This window comes from Otolemur garnettii, unplaced genomic scaffold (genome assembly GCF_000181295.1).
Source record: "Otolemur garnettii isolate 467f Iridium unplaced genomic scaffold, OtoGar3 scaffold00108, whole genome shotgun sequence".
In the NCBI taxonomy this organism is placed as follows: Eukaryota; Metazoa; Chordata; class Mammalia; order Primates; family Galagidae; genus Otolemur; species Otolemur garnettii.
This window is the reverse complement of record NW_003852503.1, coordinates 3,818,565-3,840,784: the sequence shown is the minus strand read 5'-3', so window position 1 is coordinate 3,840,784 and position 22,220 is coordinate 3,818,565. Positions and strand designations below refer to the sequence as shown.

The window sequence follows — 22,220 nt, the reverse complement described above, 5'->3', positions numbered from 1 at the left end:
GTCATTGTTGTTTGGCGGGTCCGGGCTGGGGATTCGAACCCGCCACCTTAGGTGTACGTGGCTGGCGCCTTAGCCGGTTGAGCTATAGGCGCCGAGCCTCATTTAATCTTTAAACAGCCTTACCAAGTAAAAAGTATTATTGCCTCCCATTATAGAGATTATAAAACTGAGGCTCCAGGGTTAACTAATCTGTCCAAAGCCAAGTGGCTGGGAAGTGGCAGAATGAGGATTCAAACTCGGATTGGCCCACCGTGTGTCCTCCTCATCGCTGTGCAGTCGTCCCTGCGTCTCACTTCCCTTGTGGTACCTCAGTTGTCCAATCCTGTTGCTTCAGCTCTGTGCTCTTCTACTGAATTCAGGCTCTGCCCATTCTCTGCCTAATCATGAATAAAGAGCCCTGCTTTAAAAATTTCAAACGTGACTCTTCCCTCTGCCCCCTGGCCTTCCCTTACCAGAAGGTCTTGTGGTGCTCATCGCGCTCAGCACCTGGCGTGGCCTTGCTGGCTCACAGCTCCTGGCCAGCATCATTATATGCTCTGGGGAGCTTATGCACAGATGATTTTTCTTGTCATCCTATAGCCTGTCTGGAGCAACCGACATCCTACCAATAGTCAGCATGAGAGCCAGGCCTGGCTAGTTATGCCAGTGTGGTGTTGGCGGCTGGGGAGGCAGCCATCTGAGAGGCCTGTTCTATTCCACCCTTTCCAGAGCATGTGGGATTATTCCTTATCTTCTGCAGCCCTCAGATAGGCTTCCTTGCTTGATGAAAAACGCCTTTCCCAGCTACACTGACATTTGCTATTTAGGCAACAAAGGCCCAGACCCTTTGAAATGGCAGCATGTAGTTTGGTCAATGACTGGACTGTGCAGAAAGACCCTTATCAGACAGATCCATATCCAATCCAGGAGACACCCTGAGCAGACTGGCCATGTCCTGGATGTCAGCAGAACAGTAGACCAGCCGGTCGTTGGCTGTTAGGGAGTGGCAAACAGTGGCACCCAGCAGGAGATAAAAACAGAGGGTAGGTGTGGTCAGCATGTCTAGCGCGGGCATATGTAGCGTCAGTCCAGCCTGCCGTGAAAGGGAATAAGTGGGAGCAAATCAGGTGGGAGGGCTTGGCCTTAGAAAACCCCATAGGCAGAATGGTGCCACCCAAAGCAGAGGCAAGGGCTCTAACACTCAAGGAAATGGAGAGAAGATTCTATCAGTCAGGGGCAGCGTGGTAGTAATAATAGCTACGAACATATATTGAGCACTTACTCTACACTAGGCCCAGTGCATTAGCTCATTTAATCCTCACAACAAACCCATGAAGTAGGAATACCACTCATACCTTACTCATGAGAAAACAAGTTCAGAGAGGCTAAGCAACCTACCCAAGGTCACACAGCTAGCTAGAGGCAGACTTAACCACAGGGTCCTGTGATGGCTTCCTAACCATACTCCTGGGTAGCTCATATAAAACACTGTGAGGGCATTGCCACTGAATCTGGGACAGACTGGTCCCCCTCATTAGGATTTTAGGACTTTTCTAGGGTAGATCTGGCAAGTCCTGGAGGGTGAGTACAGCTCCCAGCGGGGAGGTAAAGCTTCCCCCAGGACTTTGCCTGGTGTTCACAGTAGGCAGACTTGGCTCCCTTGAGAGTTTCACAATCTGTTCAGCCATTTGGACCAGACAAGGGATCTGGACTGTTCTTCATCCCAATGATAATCCAGTTAGAACATCCAGATGTTCATTTTACCCCTTCTTGAATTAGAAGCCACCCAAATGTGTGAACAGAGATGCCCGGGAAGTTGGCCATGCCTGAGCTTCCTCTCTTGCACGTGTGAGGCCACCAGGTCAGCATAGCCCCTGCGGTTCCCTGTACCTTCCAGGCTCCTCACCCATAGAGTCAACAGGGTATTCATGGCAGGCCCGACAGTGGCCATTCTCTCTTCTACTTGGGCAAAGCACTCAACTGAAACAAAATATTTTATTGAACTAGACATGTAGAAAAGTGGACAAATCGTTAAGTGTCAGCTTGGTGAATTATCACAAAGGGGACATCCCTGTGTAAGCCCCATCTAGGTCAATAATTACATTACTTGCCCCCTGAAGACCCCTTAGTCTCCACCCAGCCCCCTTCCCCCTTTCACTTTCTCCCTCCTCCCTCCTTTATCCTCCCTCCTCCCCAAAGGCAACCGTGACTGTGGATTTAGCACCACATCACTTTGTTGAGGCTCGTTCCCTCATCTGTAAACAGGTCATGGCTGACCTTAGGGCCTGTTGTGGGGTGCAGATACAATCTGTGAAAAATAACTTGAGGGATAGTATTATTGATGGACATATGAGCCCTGTCAACAAGGAAGAACACCTCTCTGAAAGAACCTGGATACACTTCATCACCCAGGAGGGGTGACCAAAGGTTTACTACGATGTCTCTACCTCTCTCACTCAGAAAATGGCAGGGATCCCTGAGAAAATGCCCTCCGGCCCTTTGCATCGGTTTCCACTTGTGCACATACTGGTGAGTTATGAGAAAGAGGCCAGAAGCTGTTGGCATCATGGGGTGACTGGTCCCTTGCCCTACTGGGGTGATGGGGCAGCTCGGCTGGTCCTGAGGCTGAGCCAGGGGTCTCCTCCCTTCTGTTCAGCAGGGCTGGGGGCAGCAGTTGGATGAGGAGGGGCAAAAGGGAGGCCCCTGGATATTCCCTGGGGCTGTCAGCAACGCTCTCAGCAGTTGGTACTTTATTTCACCCAACAGAAACAGTCCTAATAACAGGCCTGTGAATCACACTGTTCCTAATTACAGGGCTGACAAGTGGGCAGGAAAAGGAAAGAAAGACAGTGCCATTGGGTGGTGGTACTGTCAGGTTCCTCCAGCAGCAGAAGCTGCTGGCCTGCGCTTGCCTGAATCTGTTTGCACAGGCCCCTGGACAGGCTTGGAGCCCACAGCCTTGTGATAGGTGTAGAGCTGCCTAGGTCAGTGTAAGACCCTGCTGATGAGGCCAGGGCTGCCACCTTGGTCCCCACCTGGGTCAGTTAGCCTTGTTCAATGTCAGTACCCCAGGCTGTGTCCTGGACCTTACCTAGCTGCTTTGGCAGCAGCAGCGATGGGAGACTGGCAGGAGAGGGTAGCCTCATGGGTGGATATTCAGTGCCTCTTACCCCACGGCCTGTTGATGACTGCATTGCCGTGTGGGCTGGAAGTGTATCAGTAAAAGGGACATTTAGATTAGCAAGAGCATATCCTCCTGAAAACTCAGATAGGACGCTATTTCTTTTCTTTATCTGATGTGAAAATTATTGGTCAGTTGTAACATCAGGTGTGATGGCGATGGCACTGGTGGCAGTGACGTGGGAGGCAAAACTCAAGCCTCCGAGGACTTCCCGGGGGACATCGTAACCTGCCTAGACCCAAGCTCAGTTCTATTTCTCCTTCACATCCCAGCTGTGTAAATACATATATAATACATACTGGTTTTCCAAACATGGTACTTGGTACTCATTTCAAAACCTACACTGAATTTTCTGTAATAATCCTTTAAAATAATAATAACATTGAAGTTAATCCTTTAAGTTGTAACAAAAGAATGGTAAGCTGACTCTTCTGGAGCTATTTCTGTGTTCTAGACATTATTCTAAGTGTTTTTCACTTATTCATTGACTCAACCACTACAACATATATATTATCACTGTCCCCATTTTCCAGATGAAAAAACTGAGGCACAGAGAGATTAAGTAACTTGGTTAAGATTATGTGGCTGAACTGGCCCTAGAGTGTATGCTCTTAATCAAAACACTACACTCCAAAACTGTTTTCCCATTTGAGAGCCAACGTAAGAGGATACCACGTTTCCCCGAAAATAAGACACTGTTTATATTTATTTTTTCTCGAGAAGACACAGTAGGGCTTATTTTCAGGGGATGTCTTCCTCTCCACACTGAAATGCATGGTGTGGCTATGCAGATATGCTGCAAAGCCATGCCCATCACTAGGTCTTATTATGGGGGTAGGACTTATATTTAACAAATGCATAGAAATCCTGTTGGGCTTATTTTTTGGGTAGGTCTTATTTGGGGGGAAACATGGTAGTATTAACTGGGCTCGTCTTTCTTGGGTTCATGTAGTCATTGGATTGTTCTTTCATTCAACAAATATTTATTTTGTGCCTACCATTTTCAGGGCATGGTTCTAGATTCTTGAGATATCAGGTAGATGAGGCAGACAGGAGGTCTCTGCCTCCCAGAGATTGCATTCTAAACAAATCAACAGGTCAATCAATAAATAAACGAGACAATTTTAGATCGTGATTCTTTCTGTGAAGGGAAAAAAGCAAGGTAATGAGCCAGAGAGTGTTGGGAGAGGGGTCCATTAGATGGGCACTCAGGGAAGGCTGCTAGGGTGGCTCAGTGCCGGAGCTGAGATCTGAACGCTGAGAAGCCAGTGGCCAGGCCGGGCCTGGGCAGATCATTCGTGGAGGGAAAAAGGAAAATGTGCAGATCCCAAGGTGACCTTGTCACGTTCAAGAACCAGTTGGAAGTGTACAAACTAGCTCAAGTACGGTGAATGGCTGCAGGGCGCCCGTAGGCCGTGGGGAAGAGTTAGGATTTTGTTATCTGCAAACTAACCCAGAGGTCTGAGAGTCTAAAAACATAAAAGAGAAAATTTTACTTCTATTTTTTTCAATTCAAATGGAAACAGAATGTTTCTTCAATTATGAATGTGGGCAACAGAACTTAGTGGCATTAGCCACACCTGTGACTGTCACCGATGGTGTCATTGTAGTGTTCCTCTTAGACCCACCTCTAGCTCCGACTTCGTAAAGCAGCACACTTCTAGGATGGCTCAGTAGATCACAAAGCCTGTAAAAATATTTTGATAACATATTTCTATGTAATCCTTCAGAAGCCTTTTAAAATAAGTGGTTAGCAGCCATCACCAGACTTCGGAAGGGGCCGGTCGGTGGCATAAGAAAAAGAAGGTGGCAACACAGAAGGGGATGACAGCACCTGCTTTAGCTTTTCCAAAGACTTTTCTGGCTGCAGGGGGAAGATGAGCGACTACACGTGAGCTCCAAGGCCTTAGCCCTCACACAGCAATCACAAGAAGCAGGCATGATTTCGCTCATGTTAGAGATGAGGAGACTGGAGCTCAGATTGCAGGAGATAAGCTCAGCTGGTGAATGGGATTCAAATATGCATCTGTCTGACACCAAAGAGCCAGAAGGTCTGTAGGCCAGTGACTGGGAGCCCCCATGGAGAGGTCAAAGATAAACAGAATCCAGTACCCACTTGGCCTCGTGACCCTGCTTGGGCCTCCGTGCCACATGACTTGACCCACAAATGAGCTGCCAGCCCCTCCTTTCCTCAACTCTGGTTCTTTCCTGAAAGCTGCCCTCATTGGCCACTAATACAGCCCTTGTGCTGAGCCAACTAAATATTTCATGGGGATTTTAATTTAACTCTCAAGAAATTCTTCCAACCCTGAGAGTAGAATATAACCTCAAGAAATAGCACCAGGGAGCACTTGGACCTACAAATGACCTTGCCACTTCCCCAGGAATGTTAATGCTCCTCTGGGCCTCTCCTATTCCTGTGACTAGGCTCGGTGAGCATGGATGGATTCTACAAACACAGGCTCATGCTGGGTTGCAAAGACTGGCTGGGGCCCTCCTCTGAACAGGAAGCAGGCCTTCTTTGGTAGTTAGAGGTGACAGGCTGGCTTGATACTGTATCGGCAGAGGTGAACAATTGGGACTTGTTTGCTATTCCCTTATCTTTATTCTGCTCTGCAAGAAAGGAGAAGTGGTGGGCTTGGCATCAAATATCCAGTCTCCCCTGTGGGCCAGGACAACACACATTTTGCAGGTTCCATGTGACCCCTAAGAGTGTCTCCTCTGCCAGCCCATGGCGGGCGGAGTGGGCAGACAGCCTGACTCATGTAGCAGGAGAGCAGATGTGTGCGTCGCCGAGGCATGTTATTATGAAGTCTAAATGATGAGTCCTGCCGATGAACTTGTGAGCCAGGAGTGGGAGTGAGCCTCCCCAACTCCTTCTGATCCATTGCCCCCAAGCTGGCAGCTTCATGACCCCAGTGAGTCACAGCAAGTTCCCTGGGTATCTCAGTAGGTGGGCGTGTGAGTGGGAGGGAGAAAGACGCCCAGCAGGTAAATTGATCAAAAGACAGGAAGTGAGTGGAGAATCTAATTTGAAATGGGCTGAGATGCAGATGTTATTCTGTACAACTGCAAGAAATGATGGGGGGAGGGAGCTGGGGAAAATTGGGAAGCAGTTCCGTGGAGCCAGTCCTTCTGGCCTCTGGCTCAAGCTGGGCCTGTCACCTCCATTCCTTGGGGGGAGGGAGCTGTAATTAACACCCCTCTGCTGACAGCCGCCTCAAGGAGAGAGTGGTTCTTTCTCCTCTGCTAGGCCACCTCCTGTGACACTGTCCAAGCCTGCAGGTGTCCTCAAACTATGGCCTGAGGGCCACATACTGCTGAGGACATTTATCTGGCCCACGGGGTGTTTTTGTCACCACTGCCTGTCCTGCTTAGCAGCCGACTGGTCCCGGGGCCTGCAGTCCGAACCTCTAAGGGTCTGAGGGACAGTGAACTGGCCCCCTGTTTAAAAAGTTTGAGAACCCCTGGTCCAAGGTGGTAAAGGGAACAGGGTCTGGGCTATAGGGCAAGGGGAGAAGGGAGCCCTCTAGTGGGGATCTAGAGCTTCAAGTCTTCCTCAGCCTAGAGGATGGGCACTGTGATTGTGTCCAGAGCATGGCCTGAATCTATTTCTACTATTCTAGCTTCCTAACAAAAATCCCTCCTGCATACAGGCATCTGTCAGAAATCTGCCTGATTCTGCTGCCAGCAAGAAAAAGCTCAAGGGCGGACCACGCCTAGGGGCCTCCTGCCCTTACCCCACAAAGTTAGCAGCACAGGTTGTTAGTTAGGCATGCTAACTAACGTGCCTAACTTGTGTGTGTCCACTTGGGGAAAGAAAGCCATTGGTGCCAAAAAGGTTGGGAACTGCTGGCATGTGGCACAGGCGTGGTACGGGCAGTGCCTAGCTCCTTTGGCAAGTGACAGGAGGGAGAGCTTATTCCTGAGAAGCTGATCAGAGAAGATTTTATGGAGAAAGCAAACTTTGAATGGACCTTGGTGAGTACGTGGAGCTACTGTTTAGACTCTTTGTGTGGAGTAGATATAACTGCAGGAGAGTACAGGGTGTGTTTGAAGGTCAGCTGAGCCAGCCTGGCTGGGGTGGGGGAGCTCTGGGAGAGGAGCAATGGAGGTAGGGATGAACTTGCAGGAGAGGGAAGACCATGAGCGCCAAACTCCCAGGCAGGATGCCACAGAAGTGGGAGACACGGATTATTTTTTAAGAGAGAAGATGTGTATAGTCACCATGGTGTAAAAAGTCTTCTGGAAAACTATTGTTAATAATCACCATTTATTGAGCACCTACTCCATGGTGGGCAATGTGCTTTGTGCGTTACTTGTATTAGCTCATTCGTACCCATACAGCCCTGGGTTGGCACGTTATTTACATTTTTCAGATGAGAAAAGTAAGCTCATCTCCCCAAAGTTACACAATTAGTAACTGGCAGGGGGAGGACTTGAACCCAGTTTGGTTTGATGCCAGTGGTGCAGGTGGTGTAGTCACAAAACAGAGCAGGTGGAGGGAAGGAGAGCTGGTTCCTTGACATTGGTCTTATTGAGGAGGGCCAGGCAGGGGCTGGAGAGGATGGCCAGCTGGGAGGCTTGGCAAGATGGGAACCGAAAGCACACCTATGTCATTGTAACACAGAGGTCATGCTGACCTTGGCTGGAGTGACGTTGGTGGAGTGGTGAGGTGGACACTATACTACCTGGAGTGTGGTGGCATAGATGACAAGGAAACGGGAAGAAACGTGAATAGGGCCATTGCTCGCCTCTCTCTGATCTGTTTCTCTTCACTAGAGCTAATTGAATTTCTAATAGGTTTAGGAGGCAGCCTCTGAAACCAAACTGCCTGGGTTCTGAATCCTGGTTCTGCCACTCACATGCTGTGCAACCCTGGGCAAGTTACTTAACCTTTCTGTGCCTCAGTTTCCTCATCTGTAAAATAGGGATAGTGAGGTTTTGTGGATACTGAGTGAGGTAATATAGGTAAAGGGCTTAGTTCCGGGCCTGATACACAGGAACGGATATAGGTGATAGGAATGTGAATACCACAAGTCCTGTCCTATAGGACATCCACCATTTAAAATACTTCAGGGCCTGCTGATTACTCCCCAAGGCGTTGCCTCTTCTGCTTCTTGCCCCTGTGTCCATCCTCACTGTACAGCTCGCTCCTTGGCCCTGGGGGCTCCAGCCACCCTGGCCTTCTGCCAGCCTTTAGAATGCACCGAGCTCCCTCCCGCCTCAGGCCCTTGACACATGCTGTCCCTTCAGTGGGAGTGCTCACCCAGGCCTCACAGCTAGCTCCTGTTTAGGAAGCTGAAGCTTATCTCAGGACAGTCTCTGTGTACCTCCTGGGCTCTGTGACACTCCTGCTCTGCAGTTCTGTATAACTCCCTTATAACACTTAGCAACCGTAGAGTTTTACAAATTTTTATTTTTTTGAGACAGTCTCACTCTGTCACTCTCAGTAGAGTGCTGTGGTGTCACAGCTCACAACAACCTCACACTCTTGGGCTTAAGCCATTCTTTTGCCTCAGCCTCCTGAGTAGCTGGGACTACAGGTGCCCGCCACAACGCCTGGCTATTTTTTGTTGCAGTTGCCACTGCTATTTTAGCTGACTGGGGCCGGGTTTAAACCCGCCACCCTCGGTATATGGGGCTGGCACCCTACCCACTGAGCCACAGTCACCACCCTACAAATAGGTTTTGACAATCCAATGACTGTCCACCTCCTCCACTAGTCTATAAGCTCTGTGGCACCAGGAACCAGGCCTGTGTTTGTTCACCATAGCATCTCAGAACCTTGCACACTGCCTGGCCAGGGCAGAGAATCAGTAAAGAGCAGTGAGGTTACACTGAGCTTTGAAGAGGAGTAAGTATAGTGGGAGGGGGCGGTGGGCACTGAGATTCCCCCTTTGAGGGTAGGCTTCCTGGGGGCTGCAGGGAGCACCACAGCCCCTGCCCCTCTCATCCCAAATCCTCAGTTGGGGCCAAAAGTGTGTTACCCCCAGGAAAGCCAGACTTTCTGGTCTCCAAGCTCCTTCCTATCTAGGTGCTTACGGATAATGCCAGCCTCATTTTCACAGCCCCAGGCAGGGCCTTGCTTGGAATTCTGTTAGCCTTTCAATATACAGGGGATCTCCAGAGAAAATTACTTTGGAATGAAGGTTTCCAGGAATGCTCAGTACAACCTTATTTTGTGTTGCATTTTCTCATTCCAGCTGTAGCCTCCCAAGCTTTCCAGAGTTAAGTAACACAATTACAGAGTTAAATAAATGATAGCGGAGAATGCCAGGCACTCGGCAGCCTGAGCAGCAGGTGAAACACGCCGTGTGCAGGCCTGGCTTGCAAAGCCGACGAAAGAGGCTGCCGTAGGGGTAGCACACGGCCTCCCCAGGGGAGAAAGGTGGTGGGAGGAGACTGGATAAAGGTCAGAGACGAAAGGTCTAGGAGCTGATCAGAGACAGCATAGCACATCTGAGAGAATTAAGGGAGGGAGGGTGGGAAGGGAGGGGGACACATTTAATCTACTCTCACCAAAGGAGAATCCCAAGCTGGGCATTTCAGGTTTCTGTCTAGAGTTTTTTTGAGGCTCTCTTGCACCTTTGGTGAGCCCACCTCTTGCAGCTTGTACTCTCAGTTCGTGTCTCGTGTGATCATTCATGTGACTGTGACAATGGGGCAGTGTGGGTCTGCAGAGACAGTGACATCCCAGACGCAGGTCATGTCAGTACAGCTGTGTGTGTGCTCCAGGTCACCTGGGAAAGGGCAGCAGGGGCCTTAGGGGAACGGCCAGTGCCGTGCACACATATAGCAGGCCTGAGTTAAAACCTGTTCCTGAGACCCTTGCTGATGTGGTCATCACTGTCAAGTTCATCCATCATCAACAGCAAACACTTATCCATACTTTGAGTCAGGCCCCAGGCGCAGCATTTCTAGGCGATTGTCTCGTTCACCTTCTCTGATTCTAGGAGATGGGTACTTTTATCACCCCCACTTTACAGATGAGCAAACAGAGGTGTAGAGGAAGTTAAATGGCTTGCCCAAGGTCACACAGAGGTTAAGAGACAGAGACCAGACAGGTCTGCCTCGGCTGCTCCATCCACTGCCTTCACAGCTCCTGGTTAGTGTGGCTCACTGCACACTCACGCAGTCTATGAGGCTCTGCTGTGACTCTCACATCACATCAACAGGCAGGTATTGCCCCATTTTACAGCTGAGAAAAACAAGTCCCAGAGAAGATAAGCAAGTTGCACAAGGACATATGATAGGCAAGAGATAGAGGCAGGTCTCCTGACCCATCCATCCTCTCGTTAGTGTGGCTGTGGGTGACGAGGGTGACCAGGTGTGGGAGGCAGAGCAGGGGCAGCTGGAGGTCAGAGTAATGGTGCTGGGGCACTGCTGAGTGGGAGGGGGAGAATTTTCCCCCAAAGCGGGCCTCAGTTGTCTCCAAGAGAAGCAAGGGCCCCGGGAAGGCTTCACCGCTTCCTGTGGCCCAGAGTCTGGGGCGCCATCAGCCCCTTTCTGGTGCTGCTGTCAGGGAAGCAGGGTGGAGCCACAGGCCCCAGCTGATGCAGACCAGAGAGCTGCTGAGAAGACGCATCCTCCTCCCAGCCAAGCCCAAGTCCCAGGAGAAGAGCAGCAGCCACACCAGGCCTTCCAGCTTTGATAGCAGTGGTGGCATTTGCGTGACCCCTATTAATCTCCATGAGGGAAAGGAGAGGGTGTTTTGGAAGTCACCTCCAGGCTGACTTCCGTCTGGCCTCCCCTTGTAAATTCCACAAACATCTAGGAGATAAAAGAGGGGATCTCTCAGAGGCAGAACAGAAAGCTCTTCAAAGAGCACTTTGAATCACACATCATCGGGAGGAGAGGAGCCTCCCTCTGTGAGGGAATGTCTCCATACGGCCTCCTGCGTGTGCACATCCCCCACGGCATGGCTGGGAACACGGGAGGGACTCTCTCCCCTCCCCTTCATAGCCTTCTCCCAGCAACCCTACCCTCTGGCTCCAGGAGTCCCGACCTTGTCTGGTTTCCCACCCCCTGGGTTATAGGTTCAGACCTGTTTTGTTCCTTTGGATGGTGCAAAGGTGTTGTGCCTTCCGACCTTTCTGGATTTCTTTCCTTAAAATAAAATGTCCCTGCCTTGGGTCCCTGCCAGCTCTTTGCTGACTAGTCTGGTAAACAGTTTCTTCCTCAGAACATTCAATACTGCTGACTGCCATGGTCTTCTTACGCCAAGCAGAGACTGCTTAAATGAAGCTTTTGCCTCTTCTAGCCAGGCAAATTAGAGCTTGGCATTTAGCTGGGAAGGAGCTAAGAAAGCATCTTGCTGAACTTTTTCATTTTACAGTTGAGGAAACCATTCCAGGGACTGGAATAACTTGCCAGAGGTCAGGTCATGATGAGGTTGTGGCCCAGCTGTGAAAAGAGCCACGTTTGAGGTTTCTTTTTCTTTCTCTCTCTTTTTTTTTGCAGTTTTTGGCTGGGGCCAGGTTTGAATCCTCTACCTCCAATATATGGGACCAGCGCCCTACTCGTTTGAGCCACAGGCTTTCTTTCTTTTTTCTTTTCTTTTTTTTTGCAGTTTTTGGCCAGGGTCAGATTTGAACCTCCAGCATATGGGGCCGGCACCCTACTCCTTTGAGCCACAGGCGCCACCCACAGGCTTTCTTTTTAATTAAAAAAAAAGAATACCTATATATACAGACAGTGCCGAAGAATGTATGCACATTTTAAGAAAGAAAACAAATTGCATTAAAATTGTAGTACTCTTTATATACCAATCATATTTGTTACTGTGTATCCTGTATCTCTTGTAATTGCATAAGTCAAATGTGACTTGAGTATCACAGTTTTAATATAGTTTTTTCCTTTCTGAAAATGTGGATACTTTTTCCGGCATACTCTGTGTTTACTTAAAAGCATTTAGAATGTCAACAAAACAGCTGTAACTTTTTTTTTTTCACAATTACAGAGCGGTTTTCAGTTAACAGAACAGCAATTATTTCATAATTCATCTGAGACAACCGAAGATGAAAACCCGCTGTCCCCATGTATAATTAATTTGTGCCGTGCAGCAACAAGAACCTGCCTTACATGTCCATGCCGAGTTACAACCCCCGTCCTGTACCAGGCCAGAGCCATGTAAAGACACAGTCAGTGGTGTGTTAACTACACCAAAAAAGACGCTGTGCAGTTAACAAATTGTACACGACTTCACATTTTATTTTTTTTTCCTTCAAAAGGAGAGTGGTGTATAAAGGGATTAAATGCTTTACAGCAGATGAGAAAAAACAGCGCTAGAACCAACTTATGCATTATCTTCCTCTTCCTCTTTGTCCTCCTCCTCCTCCTTCCTGGTCCGCCTCTTTTTATCTGTTCTTGCTTTTGTCGGCCTCAACGATTCCCTTTTTTGGTGCATCAGGCTTTCCTTCAGCTTGGTTTGCAGCAATATTCTTTTTGCATTTTCCCTCAGCCTCGCAGCCTGCTTTCTGTAAGGCTGCCTGTCAGCCCCAGGGGTCCTCCACATCTCCCAGTTACCAGCCTGCATAGGCCAGATGTTCTCCTTTGATTCTGGGGTGATACTCAGAAGAGAACAAGAAAAAGGCTGAAGGAGGCCTCTGGGGCGCGCTGGGATCCTTGAAGTTCTTTTGTGTTTCCCTTTTAGCAGAGATATAAGTTTGCCTTTCTCTTTCATAACGGGCCTTGTGCACCTTTGCCGTGCCTTCAAATTTCTCCTTTCCCTGTAGCAGAAATGGCCTTCCACCTCTCTGAGCACTTCTTAGAAAACTCTGAGAAGCTGACTGAAGCATCTGGGTGCTTCTTGTGGTCCTCTGGCAAGTTTGCACAAAGACTGCAGATGATGACATTTGGCCTCCCGCTTCTCGGGCTCGGCCGGCGTGTGTATTTCTCTTTCCTCAGCAACGTACAGTCACCCCGTGCCCGTCCAGCCCTCTTTGCCTGGTGCAGAGCTCAGAACATTTGAGTGGTTGTGAGAGCAGAAAGCACACAGCAAGGGTCAAATCTTCTGATGTCCCATCCCATGCTCTTTCCGCTGGAGAGTGTGCCCCTGCCTGCTCCCCCCGCCCGAGGGGCCAGAGAAGCAGAAGAGCTGGGAGGAGCTGTCCTTGTGCCCCGCCCCCCAGCCTCCCACACCAGTGATCCCAGTGTTTGTGTCGTCCCATGGCACATCAGCCCTCTGAAGGTTGCCTTCTAGCATAATTATCTTTGTAACTAAGTAAAATAAAATGAATACATATCTTTTGGAATAATCTGATCCCACATGATTGTGGCTAATACCCTGGTGCTTTGAAGTCAGAATAGATCATTAATTTTCTATACTGAGTCAGTATAAAAAAACAACCACTGTGAACCCTCCACCTTTTCTTTTTTTTTTTTCCAGTTCATCAGTGCCCCTTTCCACACACTTCTTTGCCTCCTCTGCCCCCAACTTCCTCTTGCCTGGGGACAGAAGAAGGAAAGACTGGGGCTGGAGGCAATGCGCCCGTGATGTGGGCATGAGACAGTTTTTCTGTTTGGTTCAACTTGGGAAGTGTCTATTTGTGAACACACAGAAGTGTCCCGTCTGAGCTTGGGGCAAACTCTCTGGGCACGTGGTCAGTCTCCTTGCGACTAGGGAAGAGCCCTAGTGGTGGGAGGCTGTCCATTTCCAGATGTCCCTCCGTACCAACATGTGGAATTGTTCTGGCATAAGGTCATTGTCAGCCAACTTCTATAAACTTGTGAAGTGGTTTTCAAATTTTAATCCAAAGTTTGCCCTTTTGGGAGCCAAGCTGGATATGGGGGAAAAAACTTGAGGGCAGAGTTGGTTTACTTTGGTTAATTGATTTGGATTATTTATTTATTTATTTATTTATTTGAATTTCACTCTGTCTCCTTGGGTAGAGTGCCATGGTGTCATCATAGCTCACAGCAACCTCAGACTCTTGGAATCAAGTGATCCTCTTTTTTTTTTTTTAATTAAATCATAGCTGTGTACGTTAATGCAATCAGGGGGTACAATGTGCTGGTTTCATATATCATTTCAAATATTTTCATCAAACTGGTTAACATAGCCTTCATTGCATTTTCTTAGTTATTGTGTTAAGACATTTATATTCTATACTTAATAAATGTAACATGTAAACCCTTGTAAAATGCACTGTAGGTGTGGTCCCACCAATTACCCTCCCCCTATCCTCCCCCCTCCCCTCCCTCTCCTCTTTCTCAAGAGATACCTCAGATTCCTGAGTAGCTGGTGCCCACCACAACACCTGGCTAATTTTTCTATTTTTAGTAGAGATGAGGTCTCATTCTTGCTCAGGCTGGCTTGAACTCTTGAGCTCAAGGGATCCTGTCTGTCTTGGCCTCCCAGAGTGCTGGGATTACAGGCCTGAGCCACTGTGATCAGCCAATTGATTTTTTTTTTTTTTTAATGACCAGAAAAAGGGCTGGATGCTATGTGTTTACCTCTTGAGCATTTTATCAATTCCACTTTTTCTAATTTTTGCTTCCCTTTCTTCATTCAAACCCATTTAGTTTCTTTCTCCCAGTTTCAGGCAGGGCATGCTCATGAAATCTGTGGAGTTCTGCTGCTTACAAGCTGACTTCCAATTGGTGCTGCTATCCTGGAGAGCTGAGGTTCTGAAAGGCCCAAGTGCCCAGAGTCCTCCAAGTGAAGACACTAACAATCTTCTAGCCAAACCTTACTCTCTAACCCAAAGGTTGAGTCACTCGATAGCAGTAATCGGAGTTCTCGTGGAGAAATACAGAATGAGTCATCCATGTTTTCTATTATTTTATTAAAAATCTCTTTCATCTGCACTCCACTTTCCTTTAAGGACGGCCCTACTTTATAAGGCCCCGAGTTGGGTAACCTGTGCTGATCATGGGTCTGCTTTGGGGGCTGGAACCTGCATTGGGAACGGAGGACTGGGATTGAGATGTAGATGAAACTGACCTTTGCCACTGGATCTGTCCTTCCTATACACAAAATGTGTGTAAAATGGGAGCCAGCATGTGGGTCACCCCAGTCTCTTTGCAAAGGTTTAGAAAGAATGAAGTGTGCATGTGTATATGTAAACTCTATACTCATTCAGAGCTGATTGGCCCTGTTCGTGGGTTGTTGGGTGACACTTCCCTTTTCCTCATTTCTTTTTTCATCTTTTGTGTCAATCTTTTGAAAGCATTAGAAAAAGGAGTTAAATCACTGGAGGCCAGCATGAGATAGAGTGCCTAGGTTAGAAAACGCAGCTCTTAACTATGAGTTAAGAATTAGGTGATTCTAATGCAGGTGGCTCCACAGACTGTGTTTTGAGAACCACCATTAGAAACTGCTAGGAAGGACCCTAGCACACATAATTTCACACCCTCGCTTTGTGGATGAGGTTAAACCTCGAGAAGTGAGGTGACTAGCATAGGTGGGTCAGTTAGTCAGTTAGTTAGGTCAGAGCCTGGACTGGAACTGAACACCAGCTCTGGGCTTTTCCGTCTGCCCCATGTGCAGAAAAGGAAGTGGGCTTGCGTCCAACAAGATAGATTTAAATTAGATCCAAGAAAGAACTTCCCGACCGAGAAGAATATTGAGGAAGCCGATAGCATCTTCTTTCCCAGAAGGCCTTAATTTGGACCAGACTGTCATCAAACACGGGCCTTTGAGTACAATCTGGAGGCAAAGAGAAAAGGATGAAACCTCTTCACAGCAAACTCTGGTTATTTTACATTAAAAGGATCAGAGATCTTTCTTACGGTTCTGCTCGTGGTATCTGAATTTTAACCTGGAGAGCAATTTAAGTAGCGGGCAGTGGTCCAGGCGGCCTGAACTCCAGCCCCAGCCCTGGCAAGGATGACCTTGGTGACATTGAGCCTCTTGCTTGATTTCTTGGCTACTTTCTCACCGCAAAAGGAAAGGGGTTGAATTAGATTGTTTCTAGTTTCGTGGTTCCAGCATTGCTACACTTTGCAACTCCTCCCCACCACCCCCCAGCAAAGTGTCTGATGCACGGGAGGCACTAGGCAGGGTTTTTTGACTGAAAAGGTGAATAAGTTGAATGAACACTACTCAGTATTGAGAACCCAGGCACCCTCCCTATCTGCCAGTTTTCCTCTCCCGAGCCCTTCTACTAGGACCTTTTGAGACTGTCTCTGAATAGTCTGGCTGTGATTCCCCCTGTTTTAAAAATTATTTATGTATTTAAAGGGATATAGCTACAAATGAACATAAGTTAGAGCTTCAATATCTATGTCCTTTAGCAAGTGATCATTCAGACCTGGGATGGGCTGTGTCCACTTTGAGTCACTCCTTGATCTTAGAAGCCAAAACAGAGTCACACCTCAGTAGCGACACCCTCTGGTCACAAGCCTCTGTACCCTGTCTCCCCGGGTCACCCCACTGACAGGCTCTCCGTGTTCTTTTCAGAAAGCAGATCTGGCTGTGGCAGGCCTCACTATCACGGCTGAACGGGAGAAGGTGATTGATTTCTCTAAGCCATTCATGACTCTGGGAATTAGCATTCTTTACCGCGTTCATATGGTAAGAGACTTATTTTATAAGCATTTATGTCATTAAAGTTATTTGCATGCAAACACTGAGTTATATGGTAATAATGAATGACTCACAGAAATATTTAGATTTCAAGACTTAAATGCAAATGTGCTGGGCTATTTTTTTCCTCCTGTCAGCTGCACGAACTTGAAAACAGGAGGGATAGAAAAGTCATGCCGTGGGCTTTCCAGTCGAAATTGCTTCCGCTTCACTGCGTAGTGACGGCCAAGAGCAAACGTTCAGCACTTGGCACACAGTGTGTCCGCCATTGGCCCCACTGGCCACTTGCTTCCTTCTGGGCCTGCAGCCCAGATAAGTCATTCCAGCATTCTCCAGAATGTTGCCAGCTTCCAAGTCTCCTGTACTCACTCTGAGCATTACGTCCAGTAACAGAGTATAGACTCCTTTCTCTCTCGATTATCTGTACTGATGGATAAAGAGTCAATTATCCAGCATCCTTTATACCTGGGCTGTCCTTTCTTCTGCATCCCCCAACTCTACCCCCCCTAAAAAAGACTTCTCTGGTTAGGCAGAACACCCCTATGGGCACCATGGTATGGAAGTGACCCCCAAGCATACTGGCTAATAGGAGGAACAGAGAAAGAGCGGCAACCTTCCTGGGTTCCATCCACCAGGTGGATAATCACTAGCCGACTTTTCCTAGTTCACCTCCCCCGATCAGAAAAGCCTTCCGCTCCTCCTTTCATCCCAGCTGGTGGTGCCAAGAGCATCATAGGGATTTCCCCAACACACTACTCACTTCCAGGGCCCACAGGTCAGCTGCCGTGGTGTACTCCAGGACATAAACTGTACCATGAGGCTGCTCACCAGGGAGGGGACCAAAAGGTCGCCGTATATGCCTGCTGAAGAAGTGACCCCTTCTCAGACTCCCAGCCCCACCCCTAGAGAAAGGGGTATTGTGTATCCCTGCAGCCCCAAGCTGGGCTCCCAGCCCTGCCATGCGGTTGAATTATGTTATTGGTTGAAATAAATTGTGTCCCCCTACCCCTGGCAAGCCAAAATATATGTTGAAGTTCTAGCCTCCAGGACCTGTGAATGTGACCTCACTTGGAAATAGGGTCTTTGTGGATGTAATCAAGTTAAGATGAGGTTGTATTAGATTAGGGTGGGCTGTAATCCAGTGACTGGTGTCCTTATAAAAAGAGGAAATTTGGACACAGACACGTGAATTCAAAAGCAGAGACTGGAGTAATCTATAAGCCAAGGAACACCAAGGTTTGCCAGCAAGTGCCAGAAGCTGGAAGAGATGAGGAAAGAGCCTGTAGAGACAGCCTGGCCCTGCCAACAGCTTGATTTTGGTCTTCCAAACCCTGTGGATACTCTAAATTAGATTGTTGAGCAAATATTTCCTACCACACAAAAACTTCCGTTGACATGAGTTTACCTGCAATAGTTTCTGGGGCATTAAGTTTTATGTGTCAACTTGGCTAAGCGGTACTGCATAGACGTCTGGTCAACCAGTAGCTAGATAAGATTAACATCTGCAATGCATTGGGTTTAAGTAAAGGTGATTACCCTCCATACGATGGGAGGGCCTCATCTAATCAACTGAAGGACAAAAAAACTGAGGTTTCCTGAAAAGGAATTCTGCTTTAAGTCAGTAGCACAATACATGATCTATGTGTTTATGACTTAATTTTTTAAAAAAGTGAACAGCACAGAAATCCTGCCTGAGTTTGTAGCTTGCTGGTCTCCTGGACTTAACTAGCTCCCACAATCACATGAGCCAGTTTCTTACTGGTTCTGTTTTCTCTGGAGAACCCTAACAGACTGAGTTTTCCAATCTAGTTGAGATTCCAGCCTCCAGGACTAACGTGCCAGTGGGCCACATAGTTGCTCACATTCAGATCTGACTTACAACAGGGGGCCAAGCGGAGTGAAAAAACAAGTGCTGGAATGAACAGCGTACACTAAGCAGAACTGACAGTTTATGCATTTATTCAACAAATATTTATTGAGTACGTTCTGTGGGAGAGACATTATGCTTAGAAAGTACCAACAAGTCAGCCGGGGTGAGAGCAATCCCGGATGGATTAACCCAGAGGAGACCTGGTGAGAATAAGTCTGAGATGAACTTTGCCATATCTGAATCAAAAGAGGCCTTAATGGGAACTGCTCGTGCTAACACATGAGTGGTCTCTGTCCTTTTGGGCACTAGGGACTGGTTTCATGGAAGATGATTTTTCCAGAGCTGGGTAGGAGGATGGGGGTGATGTGGGGATGATTCAAGCACATCGTATTTATTGTGTTCTTTATTTCTATTATTGTTACATTGTACTATATAACAAAATAATTATACAACTCACCATAATGCAAAATCAGTGGGAGCCCTGAGCTTGTTTGCCTGCAACTAGACAGTCCCATCTGGGGTGATGGGAGATAGTGACAGATGAAGCTTCTCTCCCTTGCCGGCTGGTCACCTTCTGCTGGGTGGCCGGTTCCTAACAGGCCACCAGCTGGTAGCAGGGGACTGTAACACTAAAGTATTGACTGTTAGGGTCCACTATGAGAGCTTAAATCTCAAATTATATGGAGAAGCTCTCTCTAATAGTGTTAAGGTAACAAAATTAAATACTAAATGTTTGTTATTTTGTGACTTTTCTCTAATTGATAGTTATCGGTGAGCAAAATTATGGTCAATTTAATCTCCTTTGTAATCTACAAGGCTTTAGAATCTCTTTCCTACTTCTGTGTCTGTGAGGTCGCCTGACGGTTGAGTAATTGTCACTAAAGACTGCGCATCTGGTGGCAATCAAACCTGTGTGCAAAAGTAAAAATAATTAACTCAAAGAACAAACGTCTAGTTAGGAATTATTGCAGACACCTCCAAGATAATAAGTGATGGCAAATGTGTCTCTGAAGTTAACCAGAAGTAATTTGTGAATTTCCAGCAATCTAAGAGGATCGAGGCTTTTTCATGAACATAGATCATCAAGAGCTCATTGTGGGGGTATTTTCCTTCTTCCCAACATCAGGGGATAATCTCTGCTTCTGCTCAGGCATCCCCTAGGCCCGAAATAGGAATGTTTTGCTCTTTTTACCACCTACTCCCTGCTACTCACAGGCTGGCTAAGGATTCTGGCTTCGACATTTGTTACAACAGTCATCCATTCTGCTTTCTAAAGCTCTCTCTGTTCCTAGCATCCAAATCACCATTTTCTCTTGGTATTCCTTGTGCATTCCTGGTTAGTGCCTTCTCATCATGCCTGTTGGCTCCTTTCTCTCCTTCTCTCCCTCCTTCCTTCTCTCCCCCCGCTTAAATGTCCACAGCCCCTTTCTATTCTCATTCTACCAAATCTCTCCCTGGATAGTCTCACTCCCAAATCTGTGACTCTAACCCTGGCCACTCTTTCCTTCCTTCCTTCCTTCCTTCCTTCCTTCCTTCCTTCTTTCCTTCCTTCCATCCTTCCTTCCTCTCTCCCTCCCTCCCTTCCTTCCTTCCTTCCTTCCTTCCTCTCACTCTCTCTCTCTTTTTCTTTTCTTTCCTTTCTTTCTCTCTCTTTTTTTTTTGAGACAGAGTGCCGTGGCATCATCATATCTCACAGCAACCTCAAATTCCTAGGTTCCATTGATCCTCTTGCCTCAGCCTCTCAAGTAGCTGACACTACAGGTCTCTGCCTCAATGCTTGGCTAGTTTTTCTATTTTTTTTTTTTAAGGAGAGATGGCATCTCACTGTTGCTCAGGCTGGTCTTGAACTCCTGAGCTCAGGCAATCCACCTGCCAAAGTGCTAGTATTATAGGCATGAGCCACCGTGCCTGACCACAGTAATGTATTTCTAACCCATCACTACCCAACCCACCCGGATGTCTCACAGGCACCTTAAAACAGTCTCATAAACTGCATTCTGTATGTTTACCAGTCAGCTTGTCCCAGCCCCTCCCCTCTGCCCCATCTCAGGCAATGGCACTCTATCTGGTAACCTCCACCCTTATTAACTTTTCTTACCTCATACCTCCAGTTGACTGTCTCATCTCCTAACGAGTTCTCCAGTATGCTGGGTATCCCACTTCTGCCTCCTAATGTCTAGGCTGTCCTAATCTCTAACCCAAACTGCTGCCATTCTAGTGATCGATGTACCCCCTGAAAGCTGGGTGTTCCTTAACCATTACTAGATCCCCACCAGAAGGCCACAGTTGCAAACATATTCGCTCAAAAGCAGGAGAGCGAGAATCATGGGCTCTAGGGCCAGACTGCCCAGGTTTGCTCCCAGGTCTAACAGTTATTAGTTGCACGCTGCATGTGCCTCAGTTTCTTTATGGGTAAAAATGGGTTGTCATGAAAATAAAGTGAGAACACCTGTGTAATGCACTTATAACGGTGCCCGTCACACACCCAGTGACGTATTAGCTGTCACCCCTAACAAATGTATATGAATTGCTCCTTGCTGTAATCTATCTTCCGTACTACAGCCTAGGAATTGGGTTTGTTTTGTTTTGTTTTTTAACAGATATAATCCTATCAGTCTCCTACTTAAAAATCACAAGAAAAAGTTCAACCTTTTTCGCAGGAGAAGCCCATGTTGCCCATCCCGTTTCCAGGTCTTTACCTGCAGGTGCCTCCCCCCGTGTTTCTCATTGCTTCGCCCCAGGTCGGCCTCTTCTTGTCTCCTTGTATAGGTCCATGCTCATCTTCTTGCTTCCCAGCCACCCCTGGCCTCCTATACCCAGCTCAAGTGGCACTTGCTCTTCAGTGTGATTCCCCTAGATGTAGCCAATCGCTTCTTGCCTAGACCTCTATTATCACACTTTTATGATGCATTATATTATTCTTTATCTGTCCCTAAGTAGACCCCAGTGAGAGATACATTAAGAGGAAGGCATTCTCTTCCCAGACTGTAGATCATCATGATACGATATTTGGTGTGGAAAACAGGGTTATCCTAAACATGCAGTATTTACTTGATAAGTATGGATGGATGGAAAGAAGGAGGGAGGGAGGGAAGAAAAAGGAGGAAGAGAGGAAAGGAGGGAGGGACGGAGGGAGCACTACTAATTCAGAGACACTCACCATAGGCAGTGTGTACCATCCTGGTTAGGCAACATGGACCTCCTGTTCGGGCCAGTATTCCAGGCAACAGGATGAGTGACCCAGTTTTCTTTCTAACCTTTAATCCCATTAGTCTTGAGAACAAAAACAAATAGGACGCAAATGTTTTAAGCATCTGAGACACGTCTTCTGCTCAGGCCTGGCCATGGCTGCCACTCACCCTCACCGCTCTCTCCCTCTGTCTGATGCCTGTATATCCTGCGCACAGCATAGCACCGACCCGGGAAGGTGCCAGAAACCCCAGCCTTTACAGTCCCCTGGTACTCCCAGGATGGAAGTCAAGCGACAGAATATCTGAAGTTCAAGGGCACGTCATCGCATCTTCTCTTACTGATAAAGTCAGTATTTGATAGGGCAGTGCAACTCCAAGGGCATTTTGCTAACTGGGTTTTCATGAATCAAGGCACACTTTGAGCTCTCCAATATCTGTGTGAATGGAGGAGAGACGAACACAGAAAAA

General features: G+C 47.6%; 1 protein-coding gene across 1 annotated transcript in view; it reads left to right on the top strand.

Moving 5' to 3' along the window:
* GRIK4 (glutamate ionotropic receptor kainate type subunit 4) overlaps positions 1–22,220 on the top strand; it is a 316,114-nt gene that overhangs the window by 253,287 nt on the left and 40,607 nt on the right. Inside the window, exon 13 of the mRNA XM_003796804.2 lies at positions 16,566–16,679. Within this exon, the coding sequence (XP_003796852.1) occupies positions 16,566–16,679 (114 nt within the window). The remainder of the gene's footprint in view (positions 1–16,565; positions 16,680–22,220) is intronic.